Source organism: Panulirus ornatus, chromosome 10 (genome assembly GCF_036320965.1).
Source record: "Panulirus ornatus isolate Po-2019 chromosome 10, ASM3632096v1, whole genome shotgun sequence".
Taxonomy (NCBI): Eukaryota; Metazoa; Arthropoda; class Malacostraca; order Decapoda; family Palinuridae; genus Panulirus; species Panulirus ornatus.
This window is the reverse complement of record NC_092233.1, coordinates 52,300,949-52,322,798: the sequence shown is the minus strand read 5'-3', so window position 1 is coordinate 52,322,798 and position 21,850 is coordinate 52,300,949. Positions and strand designations below refer to the sequence as shown.

The 21,850-nt window shown below is 39.3% G+C and overlaps 1 protein-coding gene across 1 annotated transcript in view; it reads right to left on the bottom strand.

The window, feature by feature from the left end:
* Cadps (calcium-dependent secretion activator 1) overlaps positions 1–21,850 on the bottom strand; it is a 1,554,015-nt gene that overhangs the window by 505,542 nt on the left and 1,026,623 nt on the right. Inside the window, exon 13 of the mRNA XM_071665310.1 lies at positions 4,275–4,419. Within this exon, the coding sequence (XP_071521411.1) occupies positions 4,275–4,419 (145 nt within the window). The remainder of the gene's footprint in view (positions 1–4,274; positions 4,420–21,850) is intronic.

Here is a 21,850-nt window from a genome sequence, read left to right as displayed (position 1 = left end):
TGGAAACACTAAGTAACATGTGTGAAGGAATACAGGAGAAGGATGCATTCGGTAGGCAGCCTCTTCACCAAGGAATGCTTCTTACATAAGCTGATGCTATTGCAGTGGTTCCATGCACATCTCTGCCACACTACTTCGGAACTTTCAGTGAATTTTTATGCAAATATTGCCTGTATTTCTAACTCATTATGACTGGTGTAGAGGACCTCCTTGAAAACATAAACTGATTGATTTAGAGATGAAAATGAAAATCATAAAAAAACACAAATGCTGGCAGACACTTTTCCATCTTGTGTGAGCTTGAGCTGGTTAACTCAACAGGGAACACAACTTTGAAGGACAGTGAGTGCACTACAAAACACGTAAAAGGTTTGGCACCTTTTAAATCAACTCTCATAACCAAAGAGTAAGCTGTTACTTTCTATGAAATGGAGAAATTACTAACGTTGTAAATGAAAGATCAGATTCCAAATCATGTACCACCAAGTCTCACGGTGATTCAAGAAAAGGCTGGAAGTCTCTTCAAAGACAATAAAGGAAAGTTTCATAATTTGTGCCGATCATGGATGGTTCAGTAGATATAAAGCTCACACTCATTTTCATAATACTAAAGTTAGTGATGAATCTGAGCATTGTTAGGATTCAAGCATAGGCTGGAAGTCTCTTTGAAGATGTTAAAGAAAATATGGCAATTTGTGGCTAGTCATGGATGGTGCAATAGATATAAGGCTCATGCTAATTTTCATAATACTAAAGTTAGTGAAGGGTCTGAGCAATAGTGGGATTAAGGTAAATTAATCTTTTTGAGAATAATGATTTCTTTCTCACGTTTCTTTTTTGTAGTTAATAACTATTCACAATGGTATTTTAAGTGTGTTGGTGTTGTAGCCTGGAGTTTTGGGTGTTGTAAGTGCTGTAAGTGTGGTGGACAAATGTAGTACAGCATGTGGTATACAACAGTGATAAAAAAAAAAGGTGCCTGCAGAATCCCAGTACCAGAGAAAATAAACTAGTAACCAGGGGAGGAGGGAATAACTATTCCGAATGATGGGATTTTGGGTGAAAGTATATGCTTTTCAACTTGTAGGAATCTCAACTTACCTATCATCATTAGGAATGTAAACCTTCCATAAGTTGGGACCGTCTGTATTCATCACATAAGATATGCAGTGAGCACTAAATGCTAGTCTTGCCATCATGACAATATTTTTGTCATAAGTACTCATAGGTAGGCAAATTCCTCTCTCTCTCTCTCTCTCTCTCTCTCTCTCCTCTCTCTCTCTCTCTCTCTCTCTCTCTCTCTCTCTCTCTCTCTCTCTCTCATAATGAAAAACTAGATTTCAGAAAGGAAACTGAGAACTTTCTTTACAAGAGACAAACCTATTAGTGAAAATTTTTAATGATTATATAGGAAGCAAGTTGTCAGAAGCAGTGAAAAGTTTTTATCGAGGATGTAAGGCATGTGTACGTGTAGGAAGAGAGGAAAGTGATTGGTTCTCAGTGAATGTAGGTTTGCGGCATGGGTGTGTGATGTCTCCATGGTTGTTTAATTTGTTTATGGATGGGGTTGTTAGGGAGGTGAATGCAAGAGTTTTGGAAAGAGAGGCAAGTATGAAGTCTGTTGTGGATGAGAGAGCTTGGGAAGTGAGTCAGTTGTTGTTCGCTGATGATACAGCGCTGGTGGCTGATTCATGTGAGAAACTGCAGAAGCTGGTGACTGAGTTTGGTAAAGTGTGTGAAAGAAGAAAGTTAAGAGTAAATGTGAATAAGAGCAAGGTTATTAGGTACAGTAGGGTTGAGGGTCGAGTCAATTGGGAGGTAAGTTTGAATGGAGAAAAACTGGAGGAAGTAAAGTGTTTTAGATATCTGGCAGTGGATGGAACCATGGAAGTGGAAGTGAATCATAGGGTGGGGGAGGGGGCAAAAATCCTGGGAGCCTTGAAGAATGTGTGGAAGTCGAGAACATTATCTCGGAAAGCAAAAATGGGTATGTTTGAAGGAATAGTGGTTCCAACAATGTTGTATGGTTGCGAGGTGTGGGCTATGGATAGAGTTGTGCGCAGGAGGGTGGATGTGCTGGAAATGAGATACTTGAGGACAATGTGTGGTGTGAGGTGGTTTGATCGAGTAAGTAATGAAAGGGTAAGAGAGATGTGTGGAAATAAAAAGAGCGTGGTTGAGAGAGCAGAAGAGGGTGTTTTGAAATGGTTTGGGCACAAGGAGAGAATGAGTGAGGAAAGATTGACCAAGAGGATATATGTGTTGGAGGTGGAGGGAACGAGAAGTGGGAGACCAAATTGGAGGTGGAAAGATGGAGTGAAAAAGATTTTCTGTGATCGGGGCCTGAACATGCAGGAGGGTGAAAGGAGGGCAAGGAATAGAGTGAATTGGATCGATGTGGTATACCGGGGTTGACGTGCTGTCAGTGGATTGAATCAGGGCATGTGAAGCGTCTGGGGTAAACCATGGAAAGTTGTGTGGGGCCTGGATGTGGAAAGGGAGCTGTGGTTTCGGGCATTATTGCATGACAGCTAGAGACTGAGTGTGAACGAATGGGGCCTTTGTTGTCTTTTCCTAGTGCTACCTCGCACACATGATAGGGGAGGGGGATGGTATTCCATGTGTGGCGAGGTGGCGATGGGAATGAATAAAGGCAGACAGTGTGAATTGTGTGCATGGGTATATATGTATGTGTCTGTGTGTGTATATATATGTGTACATTGAGATGTATAGGTATGTATATTTGCGTGTGTGGACGTGTATGTATATACATGGTGTATGGGAGTGGGTTGGGCCATTTCTTTCATCTGTTTCCTTGCGCTACCTCGCAAACGCGGGAGACAGCGACAAAGCAAAAAAAAAAAAAAATAGGAAGCAAAATTAAATACTATGTTGTATGTTCATCAAAGAAACAATCAGAAATAAACTTATTAGAGAGAATTCAGAAGAACCTCCACAATCAAAGGGATGAAACATATAGACCTTCAAAAAAAGGCTGAAAGAACTGCAACTATATAGATCAGAAAGAAGAGAAAGATATATGATAATCTATGCATCACAACAAATCAAAGGTATAAAAGAAAATATGTTAAACCCTTAGAGTCTCTCTAAAGGGAAAATACAGAGTTGTTAAGTCTACCTATCTATATCTCTGATCCCATTCCCTCTAGGAACTCCCATCAAGGGGAGGGCCACAGCAAAAGTCTCCACTTATCTCTGTCTGTACATGCCTCCCTGGCTTACACCATTCCACACATTCTTCCCCCATTTCTCTCCCTCTACTGATCTTCCACTCTATTTCAAGAATACCATAAAGCATATCAAAAATAAATCAGACAGAAAGATATGAAAGCCCAGCCAGGAAGCCCCAGAAGAACCAAGGGCTGATAATTATGAAATGGTAGTGGCAGTTGAGATCAGACTAACATATCAAGCACTTCAGACTAACCCTGCCATTCTGGCTAAATCTTGTCAGAGGTACTTGTAGGTAGATATTCTCTCTCTCCTGTAACCTGGACAAAACCTGGATACCTGTAGGTCTTCACATTGTCTGGGTTATGGAGGAGCTATCTTTCAGTGTGTCCAGGTTAAGAGGACACATTTATATATCTACAAATTTTGATGACTTAACTTGATTTACTGAGTTACAATTCTTTTCACCTATTCTGTATCTAAGTCTCATGAACATGAAAAGCTTTTTGAGGAGTATATCTTAACACCATATTCAAATGCTATTATAATTCATTAGGATCTTGAAGACACTTTAAATTTTACAGTATTTCCATCCTCTTTAAATCTATACATTTTGTGAAGGATAACCTCATCTCTCTAGCATGGGGCAGGTCATGGTGGTCATTTGCAATCTTACCATCAAATAGGAAATCTATGATACAGATCAAAAGAAATGGCTGTCAGAATGAGCTCATATATATTACAAAACTAGGAGAGCATTTTTAGTCATTGTTTCAAAAATGAAATGACTAACATATCAAAGGGCTGCTATGCAACAAGCTCATGTACATAAGTTCATCAGTGATTTACTAGTCTCAGCACAGATTCCAAAGAAATAGGTGGAAATAAATATCAGGGGCTTAACCAAAGTACATTTCATAATGAATCAAGACTTCTCAGAAATGTAATTTTCCTGGGTCATTTGGCATACCAACATATGCTGTCATCCTGATAGAAATGAGTCTGTGTGAACCTACAGTACAATGAAACTAATATTATTCTTACAAAGTAAAGTATTATCAAGTTACAACAGATTCCCTGACCTTTGATGAAAGCGCTGTAGGATGTAGTACAACCTTGCCCAACTCCTTATCATCAAGAGAGAGCATGGAGGCTGATTCTGTGTATAGCTTAACTTTAACAGCAGGTAACGGGTGTGTTGTGGTGAAATCACCTTGTGTGTCCCACCTGAAATAACAGTAATAATGATTAAGGGTAATCTATACAAAGACACAGTTTAACAATAAAACTGATAAATATGGTTTATGTACATATATATGTATATGAGTGGATGGGCCATTCTTCAACTGTTTCCTGGCACTATCTTGCTGATGCAGGAAACAATGATTATGTATAATGAAAAAATAACTATGAATGAATAACATAAAAAGCACCCATCATGAAATTTGGGTAGGCTACAAATACAATCACATACTTTGCAAACAGTAACCTTCTTGAAACTCTCCACACCCTCTAAATACCCCTTCACCTATAGCTCTATATTGATGATATTGATCCAATACAGATTTAAGAAAAACACCCTTCTCTCATCCACACAACATTAGACCCAATCACTCCAGTACTACAGTGCAAGCAGACCTCATATAACATATCCTGTATGGCTTTCATCAGCCATAGTTCCCCTTTACCACAGAACTAGTGGTAATAGATACCAACAATGCATTTGCATTGTTCCCTTACACATCCTAACATAGAGGATACTTGATATCACCCTCAAAGGAAATAACATAATGTGGTTCACCAAATTCATAACTGGCTGACAAGCGAGAGTCGTTCACAAAGGCTTAACGTCCAAAACTTAATTGGCCTCCCATCACCTACCACAAGCCCAACTAAAGTTTTCTCATATGTATAAGATTTCATAATCACACCAAGCTGGCCTAACACTCTTCAAGCAACAACAAAATGTATCATCATATCACAAAATCAGAACAAAGTCCCACTGAAAACATTTCCATAGAAATCTGCCATTACATTCTTAAGCCCAGACAAACACAAATCCGAACTGCATCCTCCCAAAACCCTGAAGGTCAACAACTTCCACTCCACAGAATTCCATTCTGCTAGGTATCATATATGATACACACATGACATTTACTTCCTATGACAAAAAATTACCATAAAGGCCATAAACGAACTAAACACTTGCTGGTACGTGTTTTGGACAAGCGTTTCATCTGCTGCACACTAAATTACACTTCACCTGCCTGGTCATCCACCCCATCAAAAGCAAGTATAACAAAACTGGAAACTACAATAAACAAAGTCCTTAGATCAATGATTGTCTGCCAAGCAACAACAATTACTCAACACCTGCATAATGAAAGAAAAATACTTCCAATACAAACTCACTTCAATGTACCTAGCAACCACTTATTTGAAACTGCACTAGACCTCTCCCACTTGAACTGCACCATAACCAACCATCGACCTCCAAGTATAAGCAAAAGATTTAGATCTACTTCATACTTTACCAACCTATACTCACAGATCCTCCCTCCTCCAACAAACATGAAACTGACGAATCATACACTCACAGCAATAAATTGACAAGCACTAAACAACCACCCTGCCAACCCAGTCTTAAATCTTACCCTACCAAACATACACCCATATGAAACTATATTTCTCAGGAATGTAGAGGCAACACTTCCTTAAACACTAATCATCTCCAAAATACTAAAAAAATCCAGAGCACTAGATGAGAACAATAGGCCTTTTTTTTGATAGAGATAATTTATTCAGCAAATCACGGTCGAGCTAATAAAGGAGCTAGGAGAATAAGGGAGGGTGAGGTGGTAGCTCTGGGAGGTGGGTCAGTGCAGGGAAAATCTGAGTGTGAAAGGGATCTGGGGAAAAAGTCATCCAATTTGACCACTATAAGGGTAGCGGTAAAGGATGGATGGGAGCTTGGCAGTAGGGATCCTCAGGGATTAGCAGTAACCTCACAGGCAGAGGAACTAACAAACAAAGATCAAGTAGGGACAACTCAGGCAGTATAAGCAGCGGGTTAGCACAGCTACAGGTCAACTTTCAAGTAACTTTTACGATCAAGGCTGGTAGGGTTCAGTGTGGGGAGGGTCAGAGCAAGGAGGCAAATCCAAAACAGATAAAGAGCCATCTCTCTTCCACAGACATTGAGTCCATAAAACAACTCCAAGGAAAATATGTTTTTATAATTTGATGAACCTATATCCTATGCACTTACTGAAACACCAAATATTATTGTAATCTCAGATACGTTGGAAAACTTTGAGAATAAACACTTAATCAATGAATTACCGATATATGCATACAAACTATTAATGAAAGATTGCTTATACAGGGTATGTGGTGGAGTTTTGATCTACACTGATAACAATCTAAGTGCTATTAAGATAAACAAAGCAGACACACACTTACAACTTTCTTTACACTGATATCATCGACAAATTCAAAAGCAAACTATGTCTTGGCATTATTTACAGACCTCCTAAGCAAAAAGAAAATGACAATAAGATGCCATATACTGAAATCAAAACTAAACTAAATAGTAAAGAGGTTATAATAGTGGGAGACCCAACAGAAACTGGAACATGTTAACAAGTGAATGAGAGGGAACGAGATGAACGGAAATGGTTGAAGATGCTTTTCTAGAACAGTTAATTAAAAACCAACCAGAGGTAAAAACATTCTTGATCTTGTTCTCATCAATGACACAAACTTAATCAACCTCACCAAGCAGGTAACAGTATGTCAAAGAGCGATCGCAGTTTGACTGGACTGGAGATAAATTTAGATTTTGAAAAAAATTACAACAAACTCTTGATCCCACATTACAGGTGAGCAAATTTTGAAAACATTAGACACAAAATTCCCAGTACTAACTGGACAAAACTTGACATTCACACAGTTGAGGAAATGTGGAATAATTCTAAAATGCCCTCCTTAAGACTGAAAATAACATATTCCACAAATTATGCAATATTTCAAAACCATCATGGATGAATAGAACAGAAGAACTAATTTGCCAAAAGAAGAAAACTTGAGGAGTTCAGATCAATGGGAACCAATGAAATTTGCCACGAATTAATCAAAATCCAAAGAAAATGTAAGGTCGTAAGACAGAATAAACATGAGGAAGAAAAAAGAATTTCCTTGAAAGCTAAGAATAATCCTCAGGAATTCTTCAAATATATATGACAAAGGAAGACAGTAAAAGAAGGAATTGGACCATTATGAAATGAACATAACACAGTAACTACTGACAACAAGAAAATGACTACTATACGTAATTATTCTTTTAACTCCTTATTCACAATTGCAGAAACATCTCAAATACCACAAACAATGGAAATGTTTCAAGGATCTGATGAAGAGGAGTTGAAGATTAGAGAAATAAAGAGCTCTGGAGTACTTAAATACCTGGACCAATTAAATCCTAACAAATTGAATAGCTCAGATAGCTTAGCCTCAAGATTTTTGAAGGAGGTAAGGAGACAGCTGATGTACCATATATCAAAAATATTCAACAAATCTATATTGGATGGTCAGGTGCCAACTGACTGGAAACTAGCAAATGTTACTCCTATATATATATATATAAATGGAGACAAAAAATGTGCCTTCAACTACCACCTAATTAGCATTATATCAGTGTTAGGTAAAACGATGGAAAAAACAGTAAGAAATAAAACTGTCACATCTCTAGATCTCAAAGTCATATTGGACAACCAACACAGTTTCTGCAACAGAAGATCATACCTCATAAATCTGCTGGAATTTTTTAATGTTATTCACCAGAAGTGGTATGAAAAAGTACTGTTCAATGTTGTAATACATTTAGATTGCCAAAAGAATTTTGATAGATTACCTCACAAGAGACTTTTACATACACTCAAAGCACATGGAATTGGTGAAGAACTCTGTTCATGGATCAGACACTGGCTTACCAGAAGAAAGCAGAATGTAGTAATAAATGGTGAGGCCTTAGACTGGTTAAACATAATGAGTGGTGTGCCACAGGGGTCGGACCTAGGCCCGTCTTTTCATAAAATATTAATGACCCAGAACTTGGTCTCATACCTAAGATCTCCAAATTTGCTGAAGATACTAAACTTGGAGGTAGAACTGTAAACAGGCGGGACTGCGAAATGATTCAAAGAGAACATGCTAGCAGAGTGATCAGACAGATGGCAAATGAAGTTTAATGTAGACAAGTGTAAAGTTATGCACTTTGTTGACAAGAATGTTCATTACAACAAATTATTCAGAAGGAGCTTAGAGTCATAAGCAACAATCTGAAGTATACTAAACAGAATCAAGAAGCACAAAAAAAGACAACCAAATGTCATGTTTCACAAAAAGGAACATAGATTAGAAGACACCAGAAACAATTCTCACGCTTTATAATTCTCTAGTAAGACCACTCCTTGAAGACACAGTCCAGTTTTGGTCTTCACACTATAAAAAAGACAAGGAAAAATTTGAGCAAGTACATAGACATGCAACAAAATTGATCCCATCCCTTGGAAATCTGGTATAAGGAGAGAGGCTAAAACGACTGGATCTCTTCTCCCTTAAAAAATGCAGACTTTGTGGTGACTTAAGCCAAGTGTTCAAAATTCTGAACAAGTTCAGTAACATAAATCAAGAAGATCTTTTTGAAATACAAGAAAATATGGTTACCAGGACAAATGTAGTAAAATTCAAAGCTAAAAGATGTAGTATGGACATGGGAAAAAGCTTCTTTTCCTATGAGTGTGTTGAGCAATGGAATAAGTTACCATCAGACATAGTGAATGCTAAGACCATAAATACCTTCAAAAGTCATTTAGACAAATATTTCATAAATTCAGGTATACTTGGAGAAAAACACCAGAAATAAACTGTATAAATGACAGTGGTAATGGGAACAGTATAAGGCTAATGTGCAACAGCGGGGAGTCAATGATAGCTTACACAACTGCTGAGTGGAATTAAATTTTTTATGTTAAATTCCCTTTTTTTTTTTGACAACCCAGTCATGGGCCAATCTGTCTGTCTTTCTCATGTAAACTTATAAAACTTATAAGAGGAAAAACCATGCTCAAGATGTAACTTCCATTCTGAAGACATTAAACACTTACTCCTTAATCGTCCAGTACTCACCTAACACAAACACACATCACCACATTTCTTGACCTGTGGTCCCACTCAGTGGACATAGCCAGGTTCCAGTGCACTGCATGAGCTCCAAAGGAGTTAGTGGGGCAGGGAATTAACTAAAAAGTAAGCACTGATGGCACGCGGGCCAGATCTGGCCAACGAGCTATTATTGGGATACTATGTTTATCTATCCCGTGAACGATTTTTCCTTATTCTGAGTGTTTCATGCAACCACACTGATGGATCACTCATTTCAGCAGGTTTTATTGGATACAGAAGCAGAATGTGGGGACCGGACTTAATTCTACAACGTATGCTGGCTTAGCCAAGGACCAATGCTGGAAAGAGTTTTTGCATTGCATGAAGATGGCAATATTTCTTGAAAGCAAAAATGAGGATGCTTCACATATTCATGATCCTGAATGGCTTGCAACCTAAGCATTTCTTGTGAACATTACACCTCATTTAAATAACTTGAATTTACAACTTCAAGGAAAAAATCAGATGATACATGAGATGTATGGTCATATTTTAGCCTTTGAAAGAAAACTGCAATTGTAGGAATACCACCCTAAAAAAGGAAATTGTGAACATTTTTCCACTCTTCAAAAAGGTAAAACATAAGCTCCAATCATTTTTGTAAATATTGTCCAAGCATTGGGAAAAGAGTTTTCATTGCATTTTGCTGATTTTTGTTTGCATGCAAATGAATTCAAGCTGTTTGCTACCCCATTTGATGTGGAAGTGGACACTGCATCAGAAATTTTTCAAATGGAATTGATTGAGATGCAGTGTGACGACATATTGAAATAGAAATTTAATTCTAAAGAAGTGTTAGCGCTTGACGTCTATAGAAAATATATTCACTTATGGTGGAAGTATCCTAACTTAATGGACCATGCAAAAAAAGATGGCATCAATGTTTGACAGAACTTATCTGTTTGAGCAAATATTTTAAAAAATGAAACACACCAAGAGCCATTTGAGAACAAGATTGACTGATGGCCATCTGGATAATATCTCGCTCTTGGCACCAACAAGTCTGACACTCTATGTTGAGAAGCTTTCAAGCAACAAACAACATCAAGTTTCATATTAGTGTTTGCATTAGAACTAGTTGATTTTCTTTTCTATCATATTCAATTTACCACCATCCAAAGCATCATTTTCATACTTTTTATGGTTTTAAGATTCTTTGCGTCTTTTTGATAGTATCAAAAGATCCCTTGATTGAAATAAATTGCAACTAAATTGGGTTCTTTGATCATTAATTGACAACCTTGGTTAAGGACAAATGATTTTCTAGCTTGTGTTATTCATTGATTTGAGGCAATATAACTAGATGTATTTAAATGGATCATTCCCATATTTCAAGCTTTTTTTACAGCATTCATATGGCCCACCATCCACTCATTAATACACAATCTGGCCCGCAGATGCAAAAATGTTGCCAAGCCCTGTTCTATAATATGAGACAGGAATGCATATTATTTGTATGTATAAATGTATACCAAACTATAATTACAGATGCATGTTAGCTAAGGAAGGAGGTCTACATTCATGGGGCCCCATCTATTAAACTTCTCTCACAATTATACATTTCTAAGACTTTCTAAGAGTTTTGGAAAGAGGGGCAAGTATGAAGTCTGTTGGGGATGAGAGAGCTTGGGAAGTGAGTCAGTTGTTGTTCGCTGATGATACAGCGCTGGTGGCTGATTCATGTGAGAAACTGCAGAAGCTGGTGACTGAGTTTGGTAAAGTGTGTGGAAGAAGAAAGTTAAGAGTAAATGTGAATAAGAGCAAGGTTATTAGGTACAGTAGGGTTGAGGGTCAAGTCAATTGGGAGGTGAGTTTGAATGGAGAAAAACTGGAGGAAGTGAAGTGTTTTAGATATCTGGGAGTGGATCTGGCAGCGGATGGAACCATGGAAGCGGAAGTGGATCATAGGGTGGGGGAGGGGGCGAAAATCCTGGGGGCCTTGAAGAATGTGTGGAAGTCGAGAACATTATCTCGGAAAGCAAAAATGGGTATGTTTGAAGGAATAGTGGTTCCAACAATGTTGTATGGTTGCGAGGCGTGGGCTATGGATAGAGTTGTGCGCAGGAGGATGGATGTGCTGGAAATGAGATGTTTGAGGACAATGTGTGGTGTGAGGTGGTTTGATCGAGTGAGTAACGTAAGGGTAAGAGAGATGTGTGGAAATAAAAAGAGCGTGGTTGAGAGAGCAGAAGAGGGTGTTTTGAAGTGGTTTGGGCACATGGAGAGGATGAGTGAGGAAAGATTGACCAAGAGGATATATGTGTCGGAGGTGGAGGGAACAAGGAGAAGAGGGAGACCAAATTGGAGGTGGAAAGATGGAGTGAAAAAGATTTTGTGTGATCGGGGCCTGAACATGCAGGAGGGTGAAAGGAGGGCAAGGAATAGAATGAATTGGAGCGATGTGGTATACCGGGGTTGACGTGCTGTCAGTGGATTGAATCAAGGCATGTGAAGCGTCTGGGGTAAACCATGGAAAGCTGTGTAGGTATGTATATTTGCGTGTGTGGACGTATGTATATACATGTGTATGGGGGGGGGTTGGGCCATTTCTTTCGTCTGTTTCCTTGCGCTACCTCGCAAACGCGGGAGACAGCGACAAAGTATAATAAAAAAAAAAAAAATAAGACTTGACAGTTGGTTCATTCAGTTCATTCACTGCTCTATGAAGATTAAAATTTTTTCACATATTTTCTATCATGATTCTTTCTTTGTTTCTTGTCATGACATCTTGCTTATTTCTTTTTGCTCACTGACTAGCATCGTAGCCAATTCTATAAAGAAAACTGAAGGTTATAATACTGTATCCCCACTTCCCTCTCTTCCATTGTGGGAAAATTCACAGCTTCTAAACTTCAAAATGTATATTGTTAAGAAGTAGGTCACTTGCATTACTACTAATAGCAGATTAATAAGAAAAATATGGCAAACAATGAAATGCTAGGCAAGAAAAATCTACATGTGGGTATGGCCTTGAATCATGAGAAGAGCTCAAACTGCCATCACAAAATGGTCTTATTTATCTAGTATGATTACTGCTGGTTTGAATGATGGAATAATGCATAAATACTGTCTAAAAATAAGAAAATCTTAAATCTTTGCTAAACCATTTACTGAAGAAAACAATAACAAGAACCTGATAACAATCACACTATCATATATCTCAGAAAAAGAAAACATTCATTAAACAAATTACTGGTGCAGAATTTAGGCACATCCAAATGCACAAATATATCCCATGGCTACCAAAAGCTTTTCCTTTCCTGTGACATTCAGGAACACTTGCATCCTTAAAACAACTTGCACATTTTCAAGCGTGTTGTAATTTGTGAGCTGCATTGCAAAACTTGGAGGTTTACCTTCCCCCTGCCAACTGTCAATGTGATGATGTGCCTTTTCACTCTCCATGTTTTAAGCACTTTTCTTGTACTACAGGTACACCACTGAATTTCTGGCAATTGATGGTTCGGCACCTCCTTTAGTCCGGACAAAATTACGTGAGGGAACTTGAAATTACCACGGCCACCAGACTAGTTTACTGGGCAGCCACAGATGGTGGTGTATGTAGAGTGTGCTTATTTACATTCTTTACACTGTACTAGTTGGTGGTGATACTGCAATTCTGTGAGATTCTTAGCTTATTTTGCTTAAACTTAACCCTAGCTATGGCTTCTAAGACATATGAGAGTGTCAATCGTCATGTCAAACGTAAACACTAGTCCATATTGATCAAAGATAAAGTAAAACTGTTGAAGAAAAATGGACCATGGTGTTTCCGTGCCTAAGCTGTGTGACATCTACAGCACTGGTTCATCAACTGTTTATGATATAAAGAAGCAAAGGGAGAAATATTGAAATTCTATGCAGACAGCGATTTCAAGAAGCAAATGATGATTAGAAAAACTATGAAAGATTGTAAGAGTATTCAGCATGATCAAGTGATGATGGAATGGTTTTGACAGTGTCGGAGTATTGGAGTGGACTTGTCACGTAGCATTTTAATGGACCAGGCTAAGTTGTTCCATAAAGAACTTAAATTACAACATAAGCATGACTATAGTGAAGGATGGATTCAAAGATTCAAGAAGTGTCATGGAATTTCCATGAATAAAATATGCAAAGAGAACTGGCCTGCAAACCAAGATGGAGCTGCCAAGTATGTGGGCGAATTTGCAAAACTTGTAGCTGACGAGCACCTCAGTCGTGAGCGGGTGAATAATGTATTTCATTTATTCATTCAATTTAAATTTGATATTTTCTTTTCATACTATTCGCCAAATCCTGCATTAGTGTTAAGAACAGAGGACTGGGCCCTTGAGGGAATATCCTCATCTGGCCCCCTTCTCTGTTCCTTCTTTTGGAAAATTGAAAAAAAACATTTGATATTTTTTATTTATTTTATTATACTTTGTCGCTGTCTCCCGCGTTTGCGAGGTAGCGCAAGGAAACAGACGAAAGAAATGGCCCAACCCCCCCCATACACATGTATATATATACGTCCACACACGCAAATATACATACCTACACAGCTTTCCATGGCTTACCCCAGACGCTTCACATGCCTTGATTCAATCCACTGACAGTACGTCAACCCCAGTATACCACATCGCTCCAATTCACTCTATTCCTTGCCCTCCTTTCACCCTCCTGCATGTTCAGGCCCCGATCACACAAAATCTTTTTCACTCCATCTTTCCACCTCCAATTTGGTCTCCCTCTTCTCCTTGTTCCCTCCACCTCCGACACATATATCCTCTTGGTCAATCTTTCCTCACTCATCCTCTCCATGTGCCCAAACCACTTCAAAACACCCTCTTCTGCTCTCTCAACCACGCTCTTTTTATTTCCACACATCTCTCTTACCCTTACGTTACTCACTCGATCAAACCACCTCACACCACACACTGTCCTCAAACATCTCATTTCCAGCACATCCATCCTCCTGCGCACAACTCTATCCATAGCCCACGCCTCGCAACCATACAACATTGTTGGAACCACTATTCCTTCATACATACCCATTTTTGCTTTCTGAGATAATGTTCTCGACTTCCACACATTCTTCAAGGCCCCCAGAATTTTCGCCCCCTCCCCCACCCTATGATCCACTTCCGCTTCCATGGTTCCATCCGCTGCCAGATCCACTCCCAGATATCTAAAACACTTCACTTCCTCCAGTTTTTCTCCATTCAAACTCACCTCCCAATTGACTTGACCCTCAACCCTACTGTACCTAATAACCTTGCTCTTATTCACATTTACTCTTAACTTTCTTCTTCCACACACTTTACCAAACTCAGTCACCAGCTTCTGCAGTTTCTCACATGAATCAGCCACCAGCGCTGTATCATCAGCGAACAACAACTGACTCACTTCCCAAGCTCTCTCATCCCCAACAGACTTCATACTTGCCCCTCTTTCCAAAACTCTTGCAAATACCTCCCTAACAACCCCATCCATAAACAAATTAAACAACCATGGAGACATCACACACCCCTGCCGCAAACCTACATTCACTGAGAACCAATCACTTTCCTCTCTTCCTACACGTACACATGCCTTACATCCTCGATAAAAACTTTTCACTGCTTCTAACAACTTTCCTCCCACACCATATATTCTCAATACCTTCCACAGAGCATCTCTATCAACTCTATCATATGCCTTCTCCAGATCCATAAATGCTACATACAAATCCATTTGCTTTTCTAAGTATTTCTCACATAAATTCTTCAAAGCAAACACCTGATCCACACATCCTCTACCACTTCTGAAACCACACTGCTCTTCCCCAATCTGATGCTCTGTATATGCCTTCACCCTCTCAATCAATACCCTCCCATATAATTTACCAGGAATACTCAACAAACTTATACCTCTGTAATTTGAGCACTCACTCTTATCCCCTTTGCCTTTGTACAATGGCACTATGCACGCATTCCGCCAATCCTCAGGCACCTCACCATGAGTCATACATACATTAAATAACCTTACCAACCAGTCAACAATAAAGTCACCCCCTTTTTTAATAAATTCCACTGCAATACCATCCAAACCTGCTGCCTTGCCGGCTTTCATCTTCCGCAAAGCTTTCACTACCTCTTCTCTGTTTACCAAATCATTTTCCCTAACCCTCTCACTTTGCACACCACCTCGACCAAAACACCCTATATCTGCCACTCTATCATCAAACACATTCAACAAACCTTCAAAATACTCACTCCATCTCCTTCTCACATCACCACTACTTGTTATCACCTCCCCATTTGCACCCTTCACTGAAGTTCCCATTTGCTCCCTTGTCTTACGCACTTTATTTACCTCCTTCCAGAACATCTTTTTATTCTCCCTAAAATTTAATGATACTCTCTCACCCCAACTCTCATTTGCCCTTTTTTTCACCTCTTGCACCTTTCTCTCGACCTCCTGTCTCTTTCTTTTATACATCTCCCACTCAATTGCATTTTTTCCCTGCAAAAATCGTCCAAATGCCTCTCTCTTCTCTTTCACTAATACTCTTACTTCTTCATCCCACCACTCACTACCCTTTCTAATCAACCCACCTCCCACATTTCTCATGCCACAAGCATCTTTTGCGCAATCCATCACTGATTCCCTAAATACATCCCATTCCTCCCCCACTCCCCTTACTTCTCAAGCTTCTCGTGCATCAAAACCACTAACACACTCATTCAGCTGCTCCCAAAACACTTGCCTCTCATGATCTTTCTTCTCATGCCCAGGTGCATATGCACCAATAATCACCCATCTCTCTCCATCAACTTTCAGTTTTACCCATATTAATCGAGAATTTACTTTCTTACATTCTATCACGTACTCCCACAACTCCTGTTTCAGGAGTACTGCTACTCCTTCCCTTGCTCTTGTCCTCTCACTAACCCCTGACTTTACTCCCAAGACATTCCCAAACCACTCTTCCCCTTCACCCTTGAGCTTCGTTTCACTCAGAGCCAAAACATCCAAGTTCCTTTCCTCAAACATACTACCTATGTCTCCTTTTTTCACATCTTGGTTACATCCACACACATTTAGGCACCCCAATCTGAGCCTTCGGGGAATATGACCACTCCCCGCGTGACTCCTTCTTCTGTTTCCCATTTTAGAAAGTTAAAAAAATACAAGGAGGGGAGGATTTCTGGCCCCCCGCTCCCGTCCCCTCTAGTCGCTTTCTACGACACGCGAGGAATGCATGGGAAGTATTCTTTCACCCCTATCCCCAGGGATAATATACATATATATATATATATATATACACATACACACACACACACACATATACACACACACACACATACATATATATACATATGAAAAATGTAAGAAACAAAAATAAGGCTGTTTATTTATCCTGTACCTTTACATTTTCAGTATCAAAAAGAATACAATATCCATGTCTGGCATTAAGATTCTCTGATAATGATATTATACAAGATAATGAAAATCAATGATTTTCATTAAAAAAATGCTGAAAATATATGGAAAAGTAATCTGTATAGATACAGGTACACCAGCAATTTTCCAGCACTCTTAGTTCCAAAGCCTTTCCGGATTAACTATTTTGCTGGACCAACTGTGGTCTTGTAATAATGATGCATCAACATACCTCCAAATCGCTAATCATACATCCCCCATGTGTCTAAATTATACCATGGACTGCTAGAAATTTAAGTTAGATAAATTATAGTGATGGGTGATTTGAATGCAAAGGTGAGTAATGTGGCAGTTGAGGGAATAATTGGTATACATGGGGTGTTCAGTGTTGTAAATGGAAATGGTGAAGAGCTTGTAGATTTATGTGCTGAAAAAGGACTGATGATTGGGAATACCTGGTTTAAAAAGCGAGATATACATAAGTATACTTATGTAAGTAGGAGAGATGGCCAGAGAGTGTTATTGGATTACGTGTTAATTGACAGGCGCGCGAAAGAGAGACTTTTGGATGTTAATGTGCTGAGAGGTGCAACTGGAGGGATGTCTGATCATTATCTTGTGGAGGCTAAGGTGAAGATTTGTATGGGTTTTCAGAAAAAAAGAGTGAATGTTGGGGTGAAGAGGGTGGTGAGAGTAAGTGAGCTTGGGAAGGAGACTTGTGTGAGGAAGTACCAGGAGAGACTGAGTACAGAATGGAAAAAGGTGAGAACAATGGAAGTAAGGGGAGTGGGGGAGGAATGGGATGTATTTAGGGAATCAGTGATGGATTGCGCAGGAGATGCTTGTGGCATGAGAAGAGTGGGAGGTGGGTTGATTAGAAAGGGTAGTGAGTGGTGGGATGAAGAAGTAAGAGTATTAGTGAAAGAGAAGAGAGGCATTTGGACGATTTTTGCAGGGAAAAAATGCGGTTGAGTGGGAGACGTATAAAAGAAAAAGGCAGGAGGTCAAGAGAAAGGTGCAAGAGGTGAAAAAAAGGGCAAATGAGAGTTGGGGTGAAAGAGTATCATTAAATTTTAGGGAGAATAAAAAGATGTTCTGGAAGGAGGTAAATAAAGTGCGTAAGACAAGGGAGCAAATGGGAACTTCAGTGAAGGGCGCAAATGGGGAGGTGACAACAAGTAGTGGTGATGTGAGAAGGAGATGGAGTGAGTACTTTGAAGGTTTGTTGAATGTGTTTGATGATAGAGTGGCAGATATAGGGTGTTTTGGTCGAGGTGGTGTGCAAATTGAGAGGGTTGGGGAAAATGATTTGGTAAACAGAGAAGAGGTAGTAAAAGCTTTGCGGAAGATGAAAGCCGGCAAGGCAGCAGGTTTGGATGGTACTGCAGTGGAATTTATTAAAAAAGGGGGTGACTGTATTGTTGACTGGTTGGTAAGGTTATTTAATGTATGTATGACTCACGGTGAGGTGCCTGAGGATTGGCGGAATGCGTGCATAGTGCCATTGTACAAAGGCAAAGGGGATAAGAGTGAGTGCTCAAATTACAGAGGTATAAGTTTGTTGAGTATTCCTGGTAAATTATATGGGAGGGTATTGATTGAGAGGGTGAAGGCATGTACAGAACATCAGATTGGGGAAGAGCAGTGTGGTTTCAGAAGTGGTAGAGGATGTGTGGATCAGGTGTTTGATTTGAAGAATGTATGTGAGAAATACTTAGAAAAGCAGGTGGATTTGTATGTGGCATTTATGGATCTGGAGAAGGCATATGATAGAGTTGATAGAGATGCTCTGTGGAAGGGTATTAAGAATATATGGTGTGGGAGGCAAGTTGTTAGAAGCAGTGAAAAGTTTTTATCGAGGATGTAAGGCATGTGTACGCGTAGGAAGAGAGGAAAGTGATTGGTTCTCAGTGAATGTAGGTTTGCGGCAGGGGTGTGTGATGTCTCCATGGTTGTTTAATTTGTTTATGGATGGGGTTGTTAGGGAGGTGAATGCAAGAGTTTTGGAAAGAGGGGCAAGTATGAAGTCTGTTGGGGATGAGAGAGCTTGGGAAGTGAGTCAGTTGTTGTTCGCTGATGATACAGCGCTGGTGGCTGATTCATGTGAGAAACTGCAGAAGCTGGTGACTGAGTTTGGTAAAGTGTGTGAAAGAAGAAAGTTAAGAGTAAATGTGAATAAGAGCAAGGTTATTAGGTACAGTAGGGTTGAGGGTCAAGTCAATTGGGAGGTGAGTTTGAATGGAGAAAAACTGGAGGAAGTGAAGTGTTTTAGATATCTGGGAGTGGATCTGGCAGTGGATGGAACCATGGAAGTGGAAGTGGATCATAGGGTGGGGGAGGGGGCGAAAATTCTGGGAGCCTTGAAGAATGTGTGGAAGTCGAGAGCATTATCTCGGAAAGCAAAAATGGGTATGTTTGAAGGAATAGTGGTTCCAACAATGTTGTATGGTTGCGATGCGTGGGCTATGGATAGAGTTGTGCGCAGGAGGATGGATGTGCTGGAAATGAGATGTTTGAGGACAATGTGTGGTGTGAGGTGGTTTGATCGAGTAAGTAACCTAAGGGTAAGAGAGATGTGTGGAAATAAAAAAAGCGTGGTTGAGAGAGCAGAAGAGGGTGTTTTGAAATGGTTTTCGCACATGGAGAGAATGAGTGAGGAAAGATTGACCAAGAGGATATATGTGTTGGAGGTGGATGGAACGAGGAGAAGAGGGAGACCAAATTGGAGGTGGAAAGATGGAGTGAAAAAGATTTTGTGTGGTCGGGGCCTGAACATGCAGGAGGGTGAAAGGAGGGCAAGGAATAGAGTGAACTGGAGCGATGTGGTATACCGGGGTTGACGTGCTGTCAGTGGATTGAATCGGGGCATGTGAAGCGTCTGGGGTAAACCATGGAAAGCTGTGTAGGTATGTATATTTGCGTGTGTGGATGTATGTATATACATGTGTATGGGGGTGGGATGGGCCATTTCTTTCGTCTGTTTCCTTGCGCTACCTCGCAAACGCAGGAGACAGTGACAAAGCAAAAAAAAAAAAAAAATTAGAATATTTGGAATGTCCCAAATTTTTTAATGAAGTAAAGTGAGCAAAATTGTTAAAAGTGGTATGAAAGCAGTAAAAGGATATCTAATCAATAATGATACATGAACAATAAATAAAACCTGGTAAACAATATGATTCTATTCAGTTATATATTGGAATGAAAGTATCATGCTCTTTGGAGAATGTACTTGAAGCAACCTACGAAGCAATAGCCCCACAGTGCTTATCTATATGGTTGAGCATGATTATCTATACAGTTGGTGTTACTAGTCTCATTTTTGGGTTGATAATTAACACTTTTTTGAATGGCCTAAAAATTTTTTTGTAGTCAAACAATTAAAAATGGTAAAAGCTATATGAACATACTAAAAGGATATCTAACTAACAATAAATGAACAATAAATGAAACCTGGTAAACAATATAATTCCATTAAGTTATGATATATCAGAATGAATGTACTGTGCTCTTGGGAGAATGTTCTTGAAGCAACCTATGAAGCAATTACTCCATAGTGCTTAAATATATAGTTGAGCATGATTATCAGTACAGATGGTGTTATTGGTCTCTAAATGAAAATGGTTACGTTATGAGTGAAAAGTCATCTATGGTGAAGAAGTACAGTCTTGTAGTCAATGGACAATTAGGAGTCTCTTGTTTAAGATTTTCTGAACTCTAAAAGAGTCCATTGTACTTACCTTGCTGATATATGTCCAACTTATGTCCATTTCAAGATCCAAAGAGTCTATCAGAACAGAACTCAGATGTACTAAGGGGAGCAACTGTATACACCTGATCCCCTACTTATGACCATCTGCACATATGATTAAAAAAAAAAAAATAAAGGAAATAAAAATGATGAAATATGAACTGAGGAATCATAAATAAAATGTAAAAAGAAAGTACAGAATCATGTAATAAAGCCAGTTAATAAAAAATGACGAAATCATTATAGATGTTAAGTAAGATAAAAGAATGCTATACAGGTATATAATTCTACATGCCATGCTGACAAGCGTCCAACTTACGTTCATTTTGAGATCCAACCATTCAGACAGAACGTGACTCAGATGTATGTCGATAAGCGGGCGTATGTATATGTCTCTCTATCTGTCTCTCTATTATGTATTTATATCACACTATACTTTGTCGTTGTCTCCTGCTTTAGCAAGAAAGCGCAAGGAAACAGACGAAAGAATGGCCCAACCCACCCACATACACATGTATATACATAAACACCCACACATATACATGCCTATACATTTCAACGTATACATACATATACATACACACACACATATACATATATACACATGTACATATTCATACTTACTGCCTTCATTCATTCCAGTCACCACCAGACCACACATAAAATGGCACCCCCTTCCCCCATGCAATGCGACATAGTGCTAGAAAAGAAACCAAAGGCCACATTCGTTCACACTCAGTCTCTAGCTGTCATGTGTAATACACTGAAACCACAGCTCACTTTCCACATCCAGGTCCTACAAAACTTTCCATGGTTTAACCAAGATGCTTCACATGCCCTGGTTCAATCCATTGACAGCACATCAACCCTGGTATAACACACTGTTTCACTCTATTTCTTGCACGCCTTTTACCCTCCTGTATGTTCAGGCCAGGATTGCTAAAAATCTTTTTCACTCCGTCCTTACACCTCCAATTTGGTCTCCCACTTCTCCTCGTTCCCTCCACCTCTGACACATATATTCTCTTTATCAATCTTTCCTCATTCATTCTCACCATGTGACCAATCCATTTCAATACACCCTATTCTGCTCTCTCAACCACACTCTTTTTATTACCACACATCTCTCTTACCCTTTCATTACTTACTCGATCAAACCACCTCACACCACATATTGTCCTCAAACATCTCATTTCCAACACATCCACCCTCATCCGCACAACCCTATCTATAGCCCACATCTTGCAACCACATAACATTGTTGGAACCACAAGCCCTTCAAACATACCCATTTTT